Here is a 23,292-nt window from a genome sequence, read left to right as displayed (position 1 = left end):
AAATGTTGAAAAATATTTTTTTTTTTGTAGTTCGCTGATCAGTTTACATACAACATTCTTGTTTCCCTCTTTGGCTTCCAAGAACATATTATTCCCCATCCCACAAAGATTCGACTGTAAACAGGACTTGTTCCCAGCCTCTCTTACCCTCATCTGATTCGCTGTCTGAATCTTGGTTTATTAAATCACTCTTCCTCTCTAGAGCCTGCTCCAGAGCTGCTTGCAATTTCCTAGGCAAAAGTGTGTCTTCGTCATCCATCTGAAGGAGGAAAACAATGAGCAGGCTTATTTCCAATAAAACTCTTTCAGGATTTAGAACTGAGAAACATATCTGATATTTCACACCATGTTGTAAATAAAGCATTAAACTCTTACACTGTGAGACGAGAAAGCAGGCCAAAGCCAGATTTGGCAGTGATGTTGCAGCACCTTGCCCAGGTTTTTGAGGAGAGATGAGGTGTATTGAACACCTGAATTTATGTTGTTGGTTGTTCTATTTGTAATTGAAGTTTTTGTTTTGTTTTATGCTGTTTGAGTGTTATTGATTCATTTTGGCTTAGATTGTGACAGGCGGGTTTTCGCCCTGGAAGATCTACTACAGACCAAATATTAACCTTGAATCACCTGGCGGAAAAGTATGCCGGCAAAGCCCCAAAGGTTCTTCATGTGGCTTTTATTGACCTTAAGCAGGCATTTGATCGAATCTCTAGAAAGCAGCTATGGACAAAACTGGCTGCAACAAATATCGATCGTCGTCTCCTTCATCTGATTATCAGCCTCCATACAAACACCTTTCTGAGAATCAGGCTAGACAATAAAGGCCTAGTCTCCAACCCCGTTACCACCACTAGAGGGGTAAGACAGGGTTGTTTATTGGCCCCAGCATTGTTTAACTTTTACATTAACTCACTGGTGACTCACATGGCCAATGATGCTTTCCACCCCCCCAAACTAGCAGGCCGATCTCTGAATGTTCTTCTGTATGCGGATGACGCTGCACTTCTTGCTAGATCCCCTATTGGACTGAGGAGAATGTTGCAAGCTCTACATGAATACTGTGATCAGCATGAGCTCCAACCCAACTATGCTAAGACCAAGATCATGGTCTTCTCTGCCCGACCGAGACTCTATCGATGGTCGATGAACGGGATCCCCCTAGAGCAGGTTAACTGCTTTAAATATCTGGGACAAGTAATACGGTCAAATAGGTCTTTTCTGGCCCATAGAGACTATATAACAACTAATGCATCTAAAGCAGCCATCCAGATTAGATCTCTATATGCTAAGAATCAGGCTCAATCAGTGAAGATAGCTTTGAGACTCTTTCAAATGAAAGTCCTCCCCCTTCTTTTGGTGGGCATCTCTTTAGGCTCCCGTAGGGACTTTTTGAAACTGGATTCTATCCAAACGCGATTCCTTAGAGCCATCCTTAGGATTCCCCCCTCGGTAGCGGGTGCAGTTATGAGATTAGAGGTCGGCTGGCAAGCTCTACGGTATGTGGCCTTGAAGACGAAGCTCTGGCTATGGCTCAAGCTTTGTTTTAAACCAGTGGGTATTGCCCCCTTGATATTGAGGGACGATTTCCAATCATCGTGGGAAAGGGAGGTCACTAACGAGGTTCAATCCTGCGGATTGTCTCATCTTTACTTTGAGTCTATGTCGTACAATCAAGCTAGAGCTGTGATCTCCCGGAGACTGAGTGACATTGCTAGACAAGAGGACATAGCCCAGGTAAAACCAGGGATGTTCCTAGGGGACCAGATTTATCGGACCATACCAGCCCCCTACCTTGCAGAAATCCACTATGTGGAATACCGCAGACTTCTTACAGCGGCCAGATTAAATGTCCTTGACTCTGCGATTTTGTGGGGAAGGTACAGGGGAGTACCATACGCCCAGAGAACCTGTCATTGTGCCATGGGTGTGGTTGAGTCCACCGAACACATTCTCTTGACTTGCCCTTCTTATGCAGAGCTTAGACAAAATTTTATAGACCCACTTCTATGTCAATTTAGCTCCCTACCTGGAGAAAACCAGGTTTTACACTTGCTGAATAACATCACTAGAGCTATACCTTCCTTGGTGGCCAAATTTCTTTTTTTAGCTTTTAAGCGTCGCAAGACTTTAATTGATTGTATTGATATGGGGCTATCTGTTTAGCCCATTTTAGTGTTGGCTAAGCTCTAAAATCTTCTTGGATGTTTTAACTGTGTATTGACAATTGTACTTTTTTCTGACTGACGGTCGAATAAAAGGTTGATGATGATGATTTTGGCTTAGATTGTGTATATCTCTGCCCTGGGACCTTTGGGTGACAGTTTATTGTTTATTGTGAGGTTGACACACCCACGTTTTCTCATTCTTAACTGATGGGACAACCTCACAATTCGGCCTGTTAACTCTATTTATGTTTTTCTAATGGGCTATGAAGTTGTTTTGCATATTTCAAGACACACATAAAAAACACACAGTACCTGTCTGATGAAACGATCAGATCCAAGGTTCACCATCAAAGCCTAAAAGGTAATCAACAGAGAAAAGTTTTATCGTGGTGCCTGGAGACATGTTATTGTCTTTACAAGAAAGGGGAGATCTAAATACAAGTTTGAACCAAATTGAACTTCTAGTGCCATCCAGTGGCTTCAGAGTGTTTGGTATGCACCAATAATGTATAAAGCAGGAACCCAAGCTTGTGGTGTGTGTAGTGTACTGAACATCCACTTCTATGAGAATTAAGCTGAGCGTCTTACATCAGCACTGTGCCCTCCATATGCTATGGACTAAAACTCTTATGATACCTGATGATTTGGCACACTGGCTGGGGCTGATGGGATTTTTTGATCCTTCCTTTATTCAAGAAGACACAGTTCCACTAGTATCTAAGAAGGTATTCATATAAACCAGGGGTGGGGAACATTTTTGGCTCCAAATGCCAGATCCTTATTAGGATCAATCAGCCTTGTGAGCCAACTTTGACAGGTGGATGGGCCAACTCTTGAGCTATATGGACCAATGGTCTGACTCAGTATAAGGCAGCTTCCTCAGTTCCTATGACATGGGCCTTCCTATGTTCCTATTGTATGGGAAGAAACCATGTCATTCCGTTTACTCAGACGTTACCAGAACAGTAACAGATCCAGACTCTCAGAAGCAATTCTTATGACTCTCTGATACTGAATGAAGCTACCCTTGTATGTATAAATAGCAATATAATAAGAAATTTGAGAGAGGAGAACGAGGAGGAGGAGGAGGAGGAGGAGGAGGAGGAGGAGGAGGAGGAGAAGAAGAAGAAGAAGAAGAAGAAGAAGAAGAAGAAGAAGAAGAAGAAACCTGCTTTGCACATGTCACAAACAGTGGCTCAGAATCAGCCCTATCAAAACACCTCTTCCCCTGCTTTCACGACCCATTGAAATAGAACAATAACACCGTCAGGAATGCAGTTGTCCTTAATATTTTCTGGACTGATGCCAATTACCAATGTAGTATCTTCCTCATCCTCTGCTCTCATGTTTGCCATGCTTACACCACAGGAAACCAGTTCTCACACTGAGCTAATTTCGTGATGGATGAAAGTATGTAGAGGAAAATGGATAAACTCAGAATTCAGCTCAGAACAGAATAGTTGTGGGCAACAGTACTTCGACCACATTGCTCCCTAAGCAACAAGCTGCCAATATACCTTCCTAGAATGGTCTGTGTAAATTTACCACTCAATTTTAATGCTCATGATAATTGGTAAGAGCCTATGTATTGATAGTTGCTTCTCCACTCCCATGCATTTGGTAGAAAATACCCAGATAAGAGTTCGATTCAGGCGTGCTCCTCATATGTCAAGCTCACATGGGAGCAAGGTGAGCAGAAATGAGAGGGCTACACCCATCGCCTTCTAACTCAGGGAGTACAATGTGAAGTGGAGGATTCTGAATTGTGCAAAGAGTTTCCATGAGTAGAGGAGGTCCCTTGCTCTACAGGACCATGAGTTGGAAGACGACGGGAAAAGTGACACAATGGCACAGCTTAGCATGCTCAACTGCTTACATTGTAGGGTTTGCATATGAGCAGAATGCCCAAATAGAACCAAGATTCTACATCTGTCCTGGACAAACTTGCTTCTTTTAAAATGGTCTGTTTCTCTACCGCAGTCCATTTTTGCAGGTGTTACAGGCAGAAATACAATTAAAAAATGAGTGCATCCACCTCATAAGGATGGAAGAATACAAGCTTATCGAAATCAATGAGCTGCAATTCTGATCACCTATCCCAAAATTGGCATTTCAGTGTTATGCTCACTCTAGCAGAGTTGGAGAACCTCAAGATCAGTAGCCAAATGTGTCCTCTATGCCTCTCTATCTGGCCTCTGTAACACCACCCTGTTCCCAGGCCAATCCCCCCTACCAGCCCTGCTTTGCACCCCAATGAGTGTTTTTGCCTGCCTAGAATGTAGCCTTGAACTCTCATGTTGTCTTTTGCTTACCTGGATAGAGTGGTGTATGTGGAAATTAGCCTACTAGAAAAAGTGAGATTTACTGCTTGGCACACTTTTGCCTCTGGCCCTACATACCCCTGGCATTTGGACATCAGAAGGTTGTCCAGAAGGGAATATGGTCCATGGGCTGAAAATGGTTCCCTGCCCCTGCAGTTACAGCTTGCATATCAATGAGGAGGAACCTTTCAGAGATGTAATGGCATTGTTTCCCATCAGTTGCAAGTGAGGACTGAAGCACAAAGGTTTGTTAAATCTATTGCAGAGTTCTTTCCTGGGAATTTCACTTACAATGAACTATAGATTCCATTCCTACCTCTTCTACTGGTAGCTCCTTTAGTTTAGGCAGTGAGTTGGAAAGCAATCCAACCAGAAACGGAGTAGGGCAGCAGACAATGTCAATCATGGAAGAAGGCAGGACAGGAATGAATGTGTGTTGCCAGGAGAAGGGGTACAGCAAAGCCACCACCGCATGAGAGCAGCTGGACAAGGTGCTGAGGACAAAACAGAATGGATATTAGCATGTGCTTTAACAAACAAACAAAACTTTCTGCTTGCTTCTTAATAAAAGTCGGGACACTTCCAGTTTGTCACTATATTCAGACGGGGTTAAATCACATACCAGCAAATTCAGGTTGTACACTTCCCCAAAAGATGTAACTTTCTACGATAAGGAAAGAGACCAGAAAATGCACTGGAAAATATGGAACAAGAGGGTGATAAATTGAAATTACAGAGTCATGAGAAATTGAAGACCAAAGTACGAGATTGGCTCCATTATTATCAAATAATGGAGGTTTATAAACAAGACAGGAAAATTGGCTTCCAGGTGGAGAAATCAAAATTAGAAACAGAATTGTTAGAACCCAATGCTAAGAACTTGTCTAGAATGAATAACTTGTTGCTGAAATGGAATACACAAGATGAAACAGTTAAATCACCTATGATTAAGTGGGCACAGGACATTGGTCATAACATTTTGTTTGCTGACTGGGAACAGTTGTGGACCACCGGTTTGAAATTTACGGCATGTAATGCCTTAAAGGAAAATATTATGAAAATGATTTATAGGTGGTACATGACCCCAGTCAAGCTAGCAAAAATTTATCATTTGCCTGATAATAAGTGTTGGAAATGTAAAGAAACTGAAGGTACTTTTTACCACCTTTGGTGGACGTGCCCGAAGATTAAGGCTTTCTGGGAAATGATATATAATGAAATGAAAAAGGTACTTAAATGTACTTTCCCTAAGAAACCAGAGGCCTTTCTCTTGGGCATAGTCGGCCAATTGGTGCCAAAGAAGGACAGAATTTTTTTTATGTACGCCACCACAGCAGCAAGAGTACTTATCGCAAAGCATTGGAAGACTCAAGATCTACCCACTCTGGAAGAATGGCAGGTGAAGGTGATAGACTATATGGGACTGGCTGAAATGACCGGCAGAATCCGTGATCAGGGGAAAGAGACGGCGGAAGAAGATTGGAAGAAATTCAAAATTTATCTTAAGAAACATTGCAAAATTAATGAATGTTAAAATGTCGAGGTTTTAGGGGAAAATGGGGGTTACAGCTGTAAAAGATTAAGTAAAAGAAAAGAATAAGGGAAAAATTCGATAAAATTAAGTTTTGTTAGGATTTGCTGAAATAATTTTGGAAATTGGGATGTAGAAAGGGGAGGTATGGGGAAGTCGATGAAGTAAGGCTTAAGAAAAAAAGGATATGAAATTATACATGTTTGTTTGTTTGTTTGTTTGTGTTTATAAAAACTTTGTAAAACCAATAAAAAATTCATAAAAAAAGAAAAGAAAATGCACTGGAAAATATGGGATAACATTTGCTTTTGTGCAATGTCATCTAACCTCCCCACAAACAAATCAGAATGAGTGCTCATTAAATAGCTGGTGTCACTGAATCTCCCTGCAAACAAGTCTGGATGAACATTCAATAAACCACTTGTCTGGATGCACACTCAAAGAAAAGAGAACACCCTACATTCACGCACCACAAAATGGTCTTCAGGATGACTTTGCACATTATCCAAATCCAATCTTTCCTCGAGACCAGGGGAAAGAGACGGCGGAAGAAGATTGGAAGAAATTTAAAATTTATCTTAAGAAATATTGTAAAATTAATGAGTGTTAAAATGTTGTGGTTATAGAAAGTAAGGGATTACAGCTGTAAAAGATTAAGTAAAAGAAAAGAAAAGGAAAAATTAGATAAAATTAAGGGGGAGGATTTGCTGAAATAAATTTGGGAATTGGAATGCAGAAAGGGGAGGTATGGGGAAGTCGGTGAAGTAAGTTTTAAGAAAAAAAGGATTCGAAATTATACGTGTTTGTTTGTTTTTGTGTGTGTATGTTTGTATTGTGTATTGTGTGTGCTTTTATAATTTGTGAAAATCCAATAAATGTTTTTTTAAAAAAAAAAACACAAATCCAATCTTTCCTGCTTAGTCAAAAGTCATCACCAGTCACCAATTTATGGAAGCCCACCTGGTGTAAACCTGCCACAGTTTAACCCCTGGCAACAATTATATTGTTTCCCTAGACAATTGGACAGCCCCATTGATATGATATATTGTCCTGCTAATCTGTTTCTAACAGCCTTATATGATTTTATTATTGTATTTTTAAATTTTTCTTGCAAATTATTTCAGGACTTCTTCTCTTTTAACCAGGAAACAATGTATAAATTTAATAAACCTAATCAGTAATACAGCAAAAGAGTAAAAGAAAAAGGGAGGCACAGTTCGAAATATATCATTGAAACACTTTAATAGCATACTATATTCTAAAAATCACTTTCACTAGTTCAGGATCCTTTATAGTGTATCCAGATTCAACTAGAGAAAATGCTGGCCAAACAATAAAAAACAAATTTTGTTTTTGAAAAGTAAATCAATTAATTACATATACACTTTAACATTTTTCAGGGAAAAGCAATGGGACAATTACTGTATTGAGCACAGCTTAGGGTTAATATGGTAAAGGAGTGATACCCATTCAAAATCATTATCTGAGAACAAGATTCTAGCTACCACAGGGTACGCCAGCCTCCCTGTTATGAGTTGAAACTAATCTGCCAAAGTTGGCAGCTCTAGTAAATGACAGGATGATTGTTTACCTACTGTTTACCTACTGGATTAAATTACGGTATCCTACGGAAATAGTCTGAAGCTTTCAAAGTTAACACTGATTAGTATCCCGACTAGGTTAAATCAGTCACTAAGCTGATAGCCATGATAGGATTTTTTGTCTAGTCTTGATAGGATTTTGTTGTTGTTTGGGAGTGAAGAAAGCATTGGACTTGGTGGGACATGTTACCTATAAATGAGGGGGAAAGAGGCATGAACCTCACTTCCAGTGTAACATGTAGATGGAGAAATTGCACATCTCCCCCAGAATGAGATGTGTATGCTTCCAGAAGTGGAGCAGCCCATACATCTTAATAAATGAGTTGCCTGTTGATCTTAAACCAAAAGTGCAAAGAAGTGCTTGCTATCCCCACATGCTCTCACATAACACATCACTGAGGTCCAGTGCCGAGGGCCTTCTGGTGGTTAACTCACTGTGAGAAGCCAAGTTACTGGGAACCAGGCAGAGGGCCTTCTTGGTAGTGGCACCCACCCTGTGGAATGCCCTCCCACCAGATGTCAAAGAGAAAAACAACTACCAGACTTTTAGAAGACATCTGAAGGCAACCCTGTTTAGGGAAGCTTTTAATGTTTAATAGGTTATTGTATTTTAATATTCTGTTGGAAGCCGCCCAGAGTGGCTGGGGAAATTTATTATTATTAATAATAATAATAATAATAATAATAATAATAATAATAATAATAATAATAAAAAATTCATTCAGCTAGTGGTTTGTCAAGGACAATTGCCACTAAGAACATTGAAAGGAGGGTTCCTATTGCCCTGCTTCCAGCAGGGTCATCTGCCACCTTCAACAGTTAGCCTGACACGCCTTTTCCCAGTTTGAAGATGCAATGAATGGGGAAATTATGCCTGTTGAATTTCTGCCTGCCATGCAGATGACAAAGGAATCCTACCAAGGATAAACAGTGGGTAATCAAGGCTCTTATTAGCTTAACGGCTGATGCTTTCTATTTCAAACTGTGCAGCAATTTTCATTATTTCCCCATTCAACTAGCCTCCTCTTCATACAAATCCATATACTGTATATCCTTGCTTACATTTTTCACACCATCTGTAAGCAATGGAAGAACACCTTGTCCTTGACCAGCACAGCACAGTCTGAGAACTGGAAAGCCACAGTTCCTGCTGCCCTTGACTTTGAGGGCAGTTTCATTTGTTCTCAAGTTCTTCCATCTGCAGGATATGCTCCATCTTCAGAGCACTTTCCATTGAAAGGCACTTCAGAAACCTCTGTGCACTCAAAAAAGCCCTCGCTGCTATGCTTTGCTATCACATTCTTTGGAAATCCCCTGCTAACAACATGCTTTTACCCAGAGTGCCTTCCCAGTAGTCTTCTTTGGAAGGCTACAATAAAATAGCTTTTTTTGTCCAATCTGCTTTAGGATAACAAAAAAAGGAAAGGACTTTTATTTTAAGAACCACCACTTTAACTTGTGATGCTTTGTGCAGAGGTGAGGGTGGGGATTTTTTCTTCCTGAAGTTAAGACAGCAACACTCGTGCCAAGATCTGAGCAACTTACGATAATTTTTAGTCACAGTTAAAACTTGTTTAAGCAAATATGCTTGAACAAGTTTTAACTGTGATGAAGGTTAGCTCAAATGTCATGGTCTGGATTGAATTCCAAGTGTGTTGTCACCTTAAGTTTGTGAAGAAAATCCCTCACAAAGCTTTCTTCCACAAGAATACTTTTCATTTCAGAGAGTTATGAATTCACTAAACGAGTTTTTACATGAAAATGCTGTGTGGTCAATTAACCATCTATTTATTGACATGCAAGGCCTTTTCAAGACCCTAGATGGCATCAAACTTCTGTTTGAAGACTCCTTTGCCAACTCTCTAAGCAAAAACCATGTAAAAGTCCACACAAGACCATTTGCTCAGCAATAGCAACTGGAGCTATGTGCCGACAGGAGAGAAGCTTCTGTGTGCTAGGTTGTAAACTATGCAATGTCACAGTAGAACTCTTAGGGGCACATATGTCAGATTTCTCCAGCAATCATAGTGCTTTTGCAGACCACAAAGGCACTGGCCTGCCACGCGCTCATGAACCAGATGAGAACTGTGCTGATCCAATGTATTTAAGGGAAATCAGTGGAGAAATATAGTGGGAGGACAGCTACTATTACTAGTTCCTGATGGGAAATGCCCTGTCAGAATCGTGTGCAGCTTCCAGCAAAAGATGCCAGCAACTAGTTATCTAGCAATGATAAAATGACATTTGATCCAGCTCTTGGTCAGGATGGGAGGACTCTTAGCTCAGTGGTAGTAGAGGTTAAGCCTGGGTGGAATGAGGTTGCACTTCTCTTGGCAGAGCAGGGACATGGTTTGAGGGTACTCCTGTTCCTGCGTTCCCAGGTGTTGTCCAAGAGTGCTTTTGCCCAGCTCTGGCAGGTGTATCAACTGCTCTTGTTTTGGGAGAAGACAGACTTGGTCTCTGTACACAAGCCCGCTGTGAGGCCTGAGGTGGGAGTCTTGTTAGAATAACGTTATAAACTCAAACAAAAAAGCAGCCAGTCCCTGGCAGGGACCCCCAGCCAGCTTAGCCCTCCAAGGCATGGGGCAAGTGTACCTGTCTCCCCCCGCCCTCCAGCATGGGCCTGTCTCTCCACAGGCCTGACTACACTACTGTAAGACGCTCTATCTGTGGGTAGTTCAAAATGCAGTTGGTAGAGCATTTGACTCCTTTATTACCTCAGCTGCAGCGGCAGCCTGTCTGTTTCTAGACACAATCCAAAGTGCTGGCTATTGACTTTAAAGCCCTTTAAAGCTGGAGTCAGGTTACCAGGAAAGGCGCTCTTGGTGCTCCACTCCCATTCCAAGCACACCTGGCTGGGACACATGTGAGGAGTTTCTCAGTAGTGACACCCACTTTCTGGAATTCTCTGCCTTGGGGGACCCACTTGGTTCCTTCTCCAGTAGCATTTTGACACCTCCTGAAAACATTTCTGTTTAGGGAGCCTTTGGCCTACACTTTTTGTTAATTTTGCCAGACCTCTTCTTTCCCACGCCCTTGGTTTTGCTCTTTTTTCCTCCTGCTCATTTGTTAGCTTCTCAGTTTGTTCTTCTGAGCCTTGTTACATGTTTTAAGCAGCCTGAGTGGTTCAGTTTTGAACTGACAAGTAGAATACGAATATTCTTAACAAAAACCGTCTTGTTGCGAGGATGGAATGGGGAGGGGGAAATCCATATACACCACTTTGAATCCCTTGGGGAAAATAAATACAACAAATAAATACAGTGGTGCCTCGCAAGACGAAATTAATTCGTTCCACAAGTTTTTTCTTCTTGCGAGTTTTTCGTCTTGCGAAGCACGGTTTCCCATAGGAATAGGAATGCATTGAAAATCAATCAATGCGTTCCTATGGAGACCGTCCGGGGACAGAGGGGACCTGTTTTAAAGCAAGGGAAGGGGCAGCGGGGAGAATCGCTTCTCCCCGTTGCCGCCCCTTGGTTCAAAAGGGGTCCGGGGACAGAGCGGAAGGCGCGTGTACGCCTTCCCCTCTGTCCCCGGAGATTGCGGGGCTGGCAACGGGGAGAAGCGATCTTCTCCCCGCCGCCCCTTGCTTCAAAAGAGGTCCGGGGTGCGGGGGCAAGCTTCGTTTTGCAAAGCAAGCCCATAGGGAAATTCGTCTTGCGAAGCAACTCGAAAACAAAAAAACCTTTCGTCTTGCGAGTTTTTCGTCTTGCGAGGCGTTCGTTTTGCGGGGCACCACTGTATAATGTAAGATCTAGCAATCCCTCATTGACCTGGGAACACCCTTGCCCAACGGATTTTCCCAATCTGCTTTAGTAAAAAAGGCAGATCCGTCTCTACTGAAATGGGTTTGGTACCACACAGTGCTCCGGGTGAAGGCAACTGACTTTCATGACCTTGCCTACCTACACAAAGATTAATGCTGCCTTCTTAGCAAACATTTCCCTCCTAGTACTGCTATCCAACATGTGATGTGCTAGCCTTGACTCTTATCTTGCTGAATAGTGTATTTGATTTAAAAACAAACAAAACACCACCATCTGATTCAGGAAAAGAAAATGTGGAGCATGCTTCACAGGCTTCCAGGCATAATCCTTTAACCTGCTTTTAATGACTGTGGAAGTTTCAAGTGTAACTGGTCAAGTCAATAAGCAAATGGAACTAAAGTGAGAACCATGTTAATCTAAAAGCAGGAACACAAACATTCCTTAGTGTTCAGCACACACTCCTTGCTTTCTATAGAATGCCCTTTTGTAACCTGCCCTCCTCTTGAAGGCAGGGCTGTGATGTAAATCAGAAACAACATCCTCTCTCTCATGGGCAATTCCCACGCTTGGGGAACTTTTTGCTTTGGGCCACTTCACTAGATTCCCCCCCTTCCCCATGGATTGTCCAATGCACAGAGCCACTGTGAGACAACTGGGTAGTAAACATGCGATCCAAGGCAGTTTTATACATGCATGACAACTTTTTTCTTTTCTTTTTTTACTTCCAGAGGAGTAGTTGCATTATTCGACTGCAACAAAATGAACAAAGACTTACATCTTAAAGATCAACAGATTTATTGCAGCATAAATTGTTGTAGGCTGGAGCTTACGAATGGAGAAATGGATTTTGGTTCATGAAAGGTTCGACACAACAGAAATGTGAGCCTTTAACTTGCCAGAAGATATGCTGTTGCTTTCTTTGTTTTTGGTTTGATAAGAAATGAGGTTAGCTAGATTGGAATATTCAGATCTGAGTAGCTTTGCAGATGGTTTTGTACAAATCCAAGATTTGTACTCTTTGGGCACATCTGCCTGGGAGCCTTCCAAACTGGTTAGCCTAGTACTTAGTACTAAACCAAAAAGTAGCAAGAAAAGAAAAAGGTACTCTGTTGTACAGGTTCTGCACATCCCTTTATGTTGATTGTGCCACCCAGACAGACAGCCTGGCAACAGTTCTCCAGCCAATATTGCCGCCAACTGCAGAGTCCTCTCCTTTTACTTATTGGTTGATTATGTAAATAACCTTGCTGCATTGGCATCTTTTACACATATCATTAAAAAAACAGGGCTGGTAGGCTGAATTGTAACTTTGTATGCTTGTATGCCTCTTTAGCATATCTCATAGTGAGTACCTGGACTGAATGTCTTTTTGAATGGAGAACAAAGATCTTTTTGTAGTGTATAAAACTGGAGACATTTGAAACTCCATTAACTTGGACAATTTAACTTATCATGATACTTAGCTATACTTGGTTGTTTATATTGTAAGCCTAGAAGTCATGGGGCAGTTAAGAAGGGTGTGTGTGTGTACAGGTGCCTCATGCTGGCATAGTCATGGAATAAACATCTAGCCCAGATGTGGTCCAATTTATATGCGCAAACTGAGATGTGGTTGGAGCCTGAACTGCCAGCGTGCATTACAACTCACTGTCAGGCCACTTTTTCACCAAAAGCTGAACTAGGGCTCTTCTCAGCAGGTCATTATATGCCAATTGCCATTTTGCAAACCACCAAAGGCCTTCCTAAAGTGGGCTGAATGATGGGATATAAAATCATGGTCTATGATTGTGATGAACTGCTCCCACTGCTTCTTCACCACAAGTACATTTTGAACTGCAGTTGAAAACAACCGGTTTCCAAGTAGGCTCACCAGTGATGCAATTGGTCTTCAAGTATGGGTCTTTCACATGAAAATTCAAGGCCTTGCAATGAGCAAGAATTTGTTTACAACTGTAGTCCAAAGGGGATGCCAGCTCAGGCAATCTATAATCCGCAAGCCACTTAAAACCATGGTAAGATGGTCAGCATCAGTTCAGTGCCCTGAAGTTATGTCCAATTTCAACTTAAGGCAGACATACTGTAGGTCTAACTTCTAATTCTGGTCCCATGGGACACCAGATTAGAAGCATCAGACCCATTGTTGTTTCTTTCTGTACTCAAATTGTAAAAATGACATGCCATACATATTTTGTTAAAAAAAATGCTTCCCCTTGAAAATATCAAAGTAAGAGCATGAGTCATTGTTGCTACCCATGAAAGAAAAAATGCCAGTTAAAAAATGCTGAGTGAATAGCTGTAACCGTGAGAAAAGTCCCCAAGTTACAGAATATGCTAACACATGCATTCAGGGACAATGGTGATATTCAAAGTCAAAGAACTGAATGCACAGATTAGGAGAAAACCACAGCAGAAGATGATGGGACGGCATTTACAGGAATCTAGGATACTGGGGGATATTTAATGGATAATGTTTCAGATACGGGGTGGGAGAGGAAACAAAAGCTGAATATTTCACAACACAAAAGGATTTTTAAGAGCAACTAATTGTCATGCGATATGTCCCAGGATATAATGCAAGCACGTGTTGTAGGCCACTTCATCATCCTGGGTGTTGTTGATTAGGGCTCTACTTCTGAGTTTTGTTGCAATTAAGTTATTCCCTTGCTGAATAGTCACAATAATCTGGACAGGCAACTTCTGCACACTACAGCCTGCCAGCCACATGGTCTCCTAAGTGCTTACCAAGTTCACTATTTCTGCAATCCTAGATGGGCAAAACAGGTACAGTGGTGCCTCGCAAGACGAAATTAATTCGTTCCGCAAGTCTCTTCGTCTTGCGGTTTTTTCGTCTTGCGATGCACGGTTTCCCATAGGAATGCATTGAAAATCAATTAATGCGTTCCTAGGGAAACCGCCTTCAGACCAGGTCCGGGGACAGACTGTCCCCGGACCTCTTCTGAAGGCTGGGGGGGGGGGACAAGGGCTTTTCTTCCCACCCCCAGCATTTTAAAAAACCCTGGGACAGCGGAGGACTTCTCCGCTGTCCGGGGCGATCTTAAAATGCTGGCGGGCGGCATTTTAAAATCGCCCCGGACAGCGGAGGACTTCTCCGCTGTCCGGGGCGATTTAAAAGCCCCTGGGAAGGCAGGCAGGGGGGACAAAGACTTTCGCCCCCTGCCTGCCTTCAGAAGGTGTTCCCGCCCCCCGCCCCACTTTGGAACAGCGTTCCGAAGTGGGGCGGATGGGGCAGCTGTTCCCGCCCCCCCTCCCCCCTTCGGAACAGCGTTCCGAAGTGGGGCGGATGGGGCAGCTGTTCCCGCCCCCCCTCCCCCCTTCGGAACAGCGTTCCGAAGTGGGGCGGATGGGGCAGCTGTTCCCGCCCCCCCTCCCCCCTTCGGAACAGCGTTCCGAAGTGGGGCGGATGGGGCAGCTGTTCCCGCCCCCCCTCCCCCCTTCGGAACAGCGTTCCGAAGTGGGGCGGATGGGGCAGCTGTTCCCGCCCCCCCTCCCCCCTTCGGAACAGCGTTCCGAAGTGGGGCGGATGGGGCAGCTGTTCCCGCCCCCCTCCCCCCTTCGGAACAGCGTTCCGAAGTGGGGCGGATGGGGCAGCTGTTCCCGCCCCCCCTCCCCACTTCGGAACAGCGTTCCGAAGTGGGGCGGATGGGGCAGCTTCGCTCCCGACCCCCAGCATTTTAAGATCTCCCCGGGACACGGGGAGATTTTAAAATGCTGGGGGTCGGCAGCGAACGCTTCGCTCCCGCCCGCCAGCATTTTAAGATCGCCGGGGCAGGCGGGGGGAAGGCAGGCGGGGGGGGAGCAAAGACTTTTGCCCCCCGCCGGCCTTCAGAAGAGGTCCTCTTCTGAAGGCCGGCTGTGGGCGAAAGTCTTTGCTCCCGACCGCCAGCATTTCCCTATGGGCTTTCGTCTTGCGATGCAAGCCCATAGGGAAATTCGTCTTGCGAAGCGCCTCCAAAACAGAAAACCCTTTCGTCTTGCGGGTTTTCCGTCTTGCGAGGCATTCGTCTTGCGGGGTACCACTGTAATTTTATTGTGCTGCTGGTGACCTGATGAGCACGGTTGGTGGGCTGCATTCCACTTGGTGGACTACAAATTTTGCATCCAGCAGTGAATTGCAAAGGGGACTCTAAGATCTAATTTGCATATTTTATCTGAAAATTACTTTTTATTTTTTATAATAAGAAATTTTGATTGATTTGACCATGGTTTTACTGCACATAGTGTATGTAGCAACTGCTCTTTCTTTCTTTCTCTCTTTCTTTCTTTCTTTCTTTCTTTCTTTCTTTCTTTCGTCTTCCTTCTTTGGATTTTGCCATGGACTTCAGCTAGTGCAATAAATTTTTTTTTTTGAAAAAGTTGCACATCCCCTGCCAATATGTTTTTCTAAGGATTTTTGTTCATTTGATTTTTATGAAACAGGGAATATATAAAAAATGCAATCTTTCATACAGGCAGGGGAGAAGCTATGGCCATTGTCACTGTATACTGGGTATGGATACCAGGTGTTGGCCGGGCCAAGGTCTTGAAGATCCTGGCTACATGATACTGAGACTTAGGGCAGTTCTACAAAAAGGTCATGATCCTAAATTCAATCCATTGTTTCACAAACTGAACAGCCATTTTGATGTCCTAAGAGACCCAAACTGCTTGTGTGGGCATTTGGAGCTCCAGCGGTGGCCCCACAAACGAACCTTTGTGCCAGGGGTCAGCAAAGTTTTTGTGGCTTGGGCTAGTTCATGGGCTCGCAGACGCCGTGGTGGGCTGGAGTGAACACACACAGGCGCAAACACTATTTCTGACGCTCCTTCTGGCGCGGAGGAGGCGTGCACAGCTTCCCATTCGCTGCAGGAGCTTCCTGCAGCCAATGGGAAGCTGGCCAGCATCGCAGAAGGCAGTCCCCGCTCTGCTCCATGCCGGTTTAGCGTGGCACACGGGAGCCGACCGAGCAGGTGGCGGGGTCCATGGGCTAGTTAAACGACCCCCATGGGCCTTAGGTTGCCGACCCCTGCTCTATGCTGTCAAAAACTCCTCATCCCCACTCAGCCTTAATATTCTTATTCAGGTCTTTACCCCAATCTTCACTGAGTGGCTGGAAGTGGGGAAGAAGAAAAAAGTCTTCCTTCTATTCTGCAAACAAGGAAACATCTGCATTCACACACCCATTCCATGCCACCTTAACCAAACCGAATGCAGCAGCAGACTATCTGGCAGTCAGACAGCAGCAGATTTGCTCTGCATTTTGCTTTGCTTTTTGGATGGCCTGGGGATTGGGGGCATCCGAATTCACTCAACAAAATATGTGGGATGGGTTCCAGTTGAGGGCAACGTCATGTGAACAACACCTATAAATTCTGGACTCAAACAGCCTCAAACTCATGATAAAGTCCAGTGAGGACAAGCCCTGATACAACCACCAGCAGAAACATTGCTGGAGTTTAACCAGCCCTATGCTAAGATTCCCCCAGTAAATGATTTTGAGCAAAACTGAATGCTTGCAGGGCAGGCTGAAATGGTCTCACATGAACTGGTATGCTGGCTTGATTGCAGGGAATGAGCTTCATGTGACAAACTGCAGAGCACAAAGGTTTGGATGATAAAGCTGGGGTAGGGGGCATGGAGTGAGGAGGAAGTACATACTTTCCACATCACATCAGCCAAATATCAACTATCCCCTTGTACAAAACGGTTTTAACTATGGCTACAATGTAAAGAATAAACTCTCAGCTCCTTCATCCTGCTACTAAGTATTTCCCCCATGAATGTAAGCCAACATAAACTTCACGCTGAAAAGACATGAGTCATGTATAAGGATTTATCTTGTTGGGCATTGTGCACAAAGGATTTAGCAAAATCAAATGTGCTGTCATGCTTGGTGAGAATTGTAGACTTCACACTATAATAATAATGATCTCTGAAATTTCTGTTATGGTTCTCTGTCATCAGGTAACAGAGTTTCTCTACTGGGTTACATATGCTATTAACAATGTCCTGTATAGACTTTCATCACTGATCTGCAAAGACACCGGCAATAATGAGATTATTTATGAGGAATTTATGAAACAATTGTTGGCTCTTTGCAACCTAGAGTGTATTGTGAAGAATACACAAGTATAACAAAATGAATTTTGTGAAGCATTCCCACACAAACAGCGACCAGGTAATGACAAATGAGGGGACCAGAATCCAACACAGTGGCTGCACAGGTGTGAACCAATGATGTCACCAGCCTGCATGGAATCTTAATTGCCTTTGTGCAGGTAGAACATTGCAGCATTCTTGTCACCATTCAGCAGTAGCAGCTGATAAATACACGACTTATCTCTTGGTCCGTCTAGCTCAGTACTGCCTACACTAACTGGTGGTATCTCTCCAAGGTTTCAGACCACTGTAGCAGAGAGCATTACTCTAGTCCAGGGGTAGGCAACCTAAGGCCCAGGGGCTGGATGCGGCCCAATCGCCTTCTCAATCCGGCCAGCGGATGGTCCAGGAATCAGCATGTTTTTCATGAGTAGAATGTGTCCTTTTATTTTAAAAGCATCTCTTGGGTTATTTGTGGGGCCTACTTGGTGTTTTTACATGAGTAGAATGTGTGCTTTTATTTAAAATGCATCTCTGGGTTATTTGTGGGGCATAGGAATTCGTTCATGTCAGGGGTTCAGGAGCAGAGGCGAGGGCAAGGGAGGAAACAGAGAGCGAGGGGGAGGAGTCCGAAGGAAAGATGAGCGATGACGACGACCCGAGATCTCCGAGTCTTTCCAGTGAATCGGAAGATTCACAGAAAGGAGCGCCAGTGGCCAGAGCGAGGGGGGAGATCAAGGGGACACCCCAGGAAAAAGGGACAAAAGGGGGTTCAGAGAGCAGCAGTTGGAAATCGGGGCCAACGTCCCCAACAGAGCGCAGTGAGGAGGAAGGGCGCCAGGTATCGGGATCCGGCGACTCGTCGCAGGGGGGAGGGCATGAGTCAGGAGTGGCCACACCCCCATCGGGGAGCGAAGGAACGGTCAAGCGGAAAGTGGGAGGTTGGGCGCGCGCGCCAAGTTCAAATGCACAGGAAGGCGGCAGAGTAAGCAGCCCGGAAAGGGAGCCAGGTCCTAAAGCCCGCCGCAAGGAGACAGAAGGGTCCGGGGGGTCAGCGTCAGAAGAATCCAGGAAGGAAGAGACCACGGGGGGCAGAGGGACCCAGAGAAGGAGGGGAAGGCGGAAAAGGTGGAGTAAGGCGAGGTTATTAAGTTGGTGTACAGGAGGCGGGGACTCAGACGGAGCTTCGCCGGTCTAGCTGATAAGACGTAGGGCTGCCTGCGGCAGTTTGAAATTGGAAACTGTAACTCAATAAAGACTTTTATAAAGTGAACGCTGGCTAACGTGATCCTCTGTGAGCTAGGATCTGGAAGCAGCCCTGACAGTTCATATTTTTTTTCAAAATATAGTCCAGCCCCCCACATGGTCTGAGGGACGGTGGACCGGCCCACGGCTGCAAAAGGTTGTTGACCCGTGCTCTAGTCCTTTAAAATAGCCTGGTGGCATTTTCCATCTTCTTCCACTGCATTAGTGCCCTCATGCCCATACATACATTTTGCAGTGATTTATCTTTTCCTCCGTTTCATTTAGCTCTCTGCACTTTTGCTTTCCAGTACAGTACTAGAGTGCACATCACTGACGTAAAGTGAAAAAAGAAGCATGTGCATTTCCCCCTGACCAAGACATCTATGTATTACACTGGGAGAGCATACTTCTTTCCTCTTGGTGAATCTAATTCAAACATCCTTGGAAAAGCATTAATGGGACATAGAGCACTTCGACAGGGCCATTTATTGTGAGCTCAATGAAGCTCATGCACACACATTTTTCACAACATCCTCATGACGTTGTCCTCACCCAAATGCTATTCCATATTTTTCCTCTTTTAATCTGGATTGATTATCTTGCCCTGTTTTCTTTAACATCAGAATTTTTGTAGAACCAGCAAATCCAAATTAAATAGAAAAATAAAATGGGACAATGTTTTGATGAGAATGACATGTGAACACTGCACAAAACTTGCATTTGTAAGCAGCACCAAGTCTACAACTCCCTTGTGGAAGTGCTTTCAGTAAGAGTTGTCCCCACCCCCAATTACTGGTTAATAACCACATAGAACGAACCAGTTCATGCAAGCAAAAATGTGTGGTGCTGAAGCTATTCAATTCCTTTTCACTTCTTCAACTTCAGAGGATAGCTATAAAGAAGTCATAAATTAGATCTTTATAACAAAAGGGGGGACCCTATGAAAATCACATAGACAAATTTTGTGCTCTAGAGCACCACCTGGTGAGGCATCTTTACAACGGAGTTACAACGATATAACTGACTGAGTGTAGCTGAGTCCCCAAGTTTCACACCTTAGGCCAGTGATTCCCAAAAGTTTTTCTCCCACAGACCACTTGGAAATTGCTGGGGGTCTTGGCATGCCATTTAATATATTTTTTCTGCCTGCTGTAGCAATTGAATGGGCTGTGCTAGGCGCTGTATAATTTTCACTTGTATTATTATTGCTTGCTTTGTTTTTTATATTGTATTTTACTGTATTAGAATTGTAACTGTTTTTCACAGACACACTGTGAACCACCTGAATGAAGCTCAGTCTGTAGACCTCAATTTGGGAATCCCTAGTTTTGGGTAACACATAACACGTAGCATAGTATTACAGGTTTATTACTTTATAAAATGATGTGAAAGCACTCAGTAAACGTGTAACCTGAAGTCAATTCCATTTATTTATTTTTTATGAGAAGGGGGACAGGATGACTGGAAGTATCCCCAACTAGCTTTAATGAATGGTTGTACAGTGAGCAGCACTATGCTCATAGCATTATATTTAATTTTCAGCCTTATATTTAATTTTCATCAGGGAAGTTCTTGTGTGACTTACCTGAGTTTATCTGCTATGAAGATCACTCGACGTTCCAACAGGAGGGAGGCAAAGATTCTGATGATTTGTCGTATACTCAGACACTTGAAAAGACACTCAAAGTCCACATGTTCCAGGCGAGAGTCCATTGGCCTTCGGAGTTCTATCACCTGAATGCATTCCACAAACACAAGTCATGTTCTAACTGGCTTGATTATAATATAGACATTATGCCAATCTTGCATCCTGACTTTGGTTAATTATTATGTGGAATTTGAAAGTAACAAAACATTTCTTGGATTGTCTGCCCGGTTTGGTAGCCTTGAGAATTCATGTCACCTTTTATGGTATTTTCCCCAGGAAACGTTACTTTCTGCAGTATGCAGAGAAGGAGAAAGTGCGTATTTTGCCTAATGTGTGCTTGACATGAAACTGATGTTGGTATTGGTTTACTATTATTTATTATAATTTATTTTATTACTTATTAGATCCCTGTACTGTCCTTCATCCAAAGATCACAGGGTGGTTTACAATATAAAAGCACAAAAAGCCAAGTACACAGCGTGAAACTGACACCATTCCATCATTCATACACTACAACGTAAAAAGAATTAGCTCACATACAGTAGGCTATGAATGCAGGAATTATCTCTTGCTTGGCTAGCTTCATGACTATGACAAAAGTGCAATGACACTAATTTGTAGCCTTTTAATGACCAAATATAGACAAAATCGTGACATACTTATATACGGTACTAAACTGTTGCAACATGCTGGTTATAATTTTCAATCCTTGCCTGTGGTGACTTGTAGCTTCCTGACTTAACCACTAGGGATTAGTCAACAAGAGAAAACACCTTGAGACTACTCTGACGGCTAGCTTGCTGACCTTGTGATAAAGCCTGCTGATGTCATAATTTTCATAGATATAACCAAGACGCCCTATAACATTGAATCTGTTAAACAAATATAAATTAGATTCCTGAAGCAGTTACGCACATACACACACCAAAGTAAATTGCCTAATGAAGCAGCTTCCCAAAAGAACTTTATTTTAAAAAATAAATCCACAATACATGTAACTTCCAGAGCTGTGATAGCTCTCTGTGTTCTACTTTCTTTCTTTCTATTTTACTGTTTCAGAGAGAGAAAGAATATGTGTGTTAGGGTTTTACTTAAAAGTTTAAGGTTTCTTTTTACCTCATTTCCAGCTCCAGGCAGGAAAGTCTTGACTTTGATTGTCTTTCCAGGTGCAGGAAAAGGAGACTCCATCAGACTTCTCATAAATGGATAAACCAGGGCAGCAGATATTCCTCTTCTCCTTTCAACTTCATCCAGTATCTGATCCATCACAGTCAAATGCAGAATAAAAGAGAAGCTGTGTCTTAATGACAACTTACACATGTATGCTATATTGACCCTACTCAACCAAAGTGCTAGTAAATCAGAAATTTTGTGTTTTGTCCATTTATTAAAAAAAACAAAAAAGCAAGCAATATCCAACTTTCTTTTTCCAGAAATGTCATTTCTATGACTGAAGCCTTCCAATTGAGTATGGACTCGATCTAAACGTACTTCTTTGAGAAGGACTGTCACTAACATTCCATCTAAACAAGCAATCTCTCAATGACACCAACACTTGAAAGATAACCTGGAATAACAGGACCTTGGCTGCATTGCAGCACCACACAGATAATGGTCAAACAGAGGGACTGTAGCTCAGCTGGACCAAGTAATGTGGGGAGACAATAGGGGTCATAGGGGTCATAAGCTGTAGCCAATGCTTGTTCCTTGGCTTACCACTTGTTCATTGTCTGGCAGAATTAAACCATGTGCCCAGGTTCAGGTGCAACACTGAGAAGAACCATGGCAAAAAAAAACCCAGTGTGAAGATGCAGGGCCAGAGGAGGAGAAAAGCAGTCACAAATTTCTCTCCAGTACTTTGCACATTCACATTAAGCCATAGTCTCTCAGGAGCAGACAGTAACAGCACAAGAGAGTTCAAATTCCCTTTGAGTAACCATCATCAAAGTTTGAAAGCTTTTTATATCTGAGAACCCTTATACAGTGGTGCCTCGCAAGACGAAATTAATTCGTTCCGCAAGTTTTTTCTTCTTGCAAGTTTTTCGTCTTGCGAAGCACGGTTTCCCATAGGAATGCATTGAAAATCAATTAATGCGTTCCTATGGAAACCGCTTGCCAGGCTGGCGGTGCGGAGAAGGGCTTTTCTCCCCACCGCAAGCCTTCAGGACAGGTACGGGAACAGAGGGGAAGGGGCGCAGCACTTCTCTGTTCCCGGGGCTTGCGGTGGGAGAAGGGTTTTTCCTCCCCACCGCCAACATTCAGAACTGCATTCTGAATGTTGGCGGTGGGAAGGAAAACCCTCCTCCCACCGCAAGTCTTCAGGACAGCCATCCAAAGGCTGGCGCGGGGAGAAGGTCTTTCCGCCCCACCGCCAGCCTTCGGAGGAGCCTTCCGAAGGCTGGCGCGGGGAGAAGGTCTTTCCGCCCCACCGCCAGCCTTCGGAGCAGCCTTCCGAAGGCTGGCGGTGGGGCGGAGAGCCCTCCTCCCGCCGCCAGCCTTCGGAGCAGCCTTCCGAAGGCTGGCGGTGGGGCGGAGAGCCCTCCTCCCGCCGCCAGCCTTCGGAGCAGCCTTCCGAAGGCTGGCGGTGGGGCGGAGAGCCCTCCTCCCGCCGCCAGCCTTCGGAGCAGCCTTCCGAAGCCTGGCGGTGGGGCGGAGAGCCCTCCTCCCGCCGCCAGCCTTTGGAGCAGCCTTCCGAAGCCTGGCGGTGGGGCGGAGAGCCCTCCTCCCACCGCCAGCCTTCGGAGGAGGTCCGAGGACAATGGGGAAGACGCGCTGCGCTTCCCCGCTGTCCCGGAGATTTCCCTATGGGCTTTCGTCTTGCAAAGGAAGCCCATAGGGAAATTCGTTTTGCGAAGCGCCTCCAAAACGGAAAACCCTTTCGTCTAGCGGGTTTTCTGTCTTGCGAGGCGTTCGTCTCGCGG

General features: G+C 44.0%; 1 protein-coding gene across 8 annotated transcripts in view; it reads right to left on the bottom strand.

Annotated features, from left to right (window-relative positions):
- The window catches only part of DENND2B (DENN domain containing 2B), a 163,317-nt gene that overhangs the window by 5,212 nt on the left and 134,813 nt on the right, over positions 1 to 23,292 (bottom strand). For all 8 annotated transcript variants that reach the window (XM_081210971.1, XM_081210973.1, XM_081210970.1 and 5 more), the window contains 5 exons: positions 21,488 to 21,628; positions 20,309 to 20,457; positions 4,800 to 4,977; positions 2,475 to 2,516; positions 148 to 259 (listed from right to left, as the gene is read on the bottom strand). In XM_081210971.1, the coding sequence (XP_081067097.1) occupies positions 148 to 259; positions 2,475 to 2,516; positions 4,800 to 4,977; positions 20,309 to 20,457; positions 21,488 to 21,628 (622 nt within the window). The remainder of the gene's footprint in view (positions 1 to 147; positions 260 to 2,474; positions 2,517 to 4,799; positions 4,978 to 20,308; positions 20,458 to 21,487; positions 21,629 to 23,292) is intronic.

The sequence above is a fragment of the Podarcis bocagei genome (assembly GCF_964188305.1).
Source record: "Podarcis bocagei genome assembly, chromosome: 1".
In the NCBI taxonomy this organism is placed as follows: Eukaryota; Metazoa; Chordata; class Lepidosauria; order Squamata; family Lacertidae; genus Podarcis; species Podarcis bocagei.
Note: the sequence above shows the minus strand (reverse complement) of the source record. Positions and strands in the feature narration are given on the sequence as shown.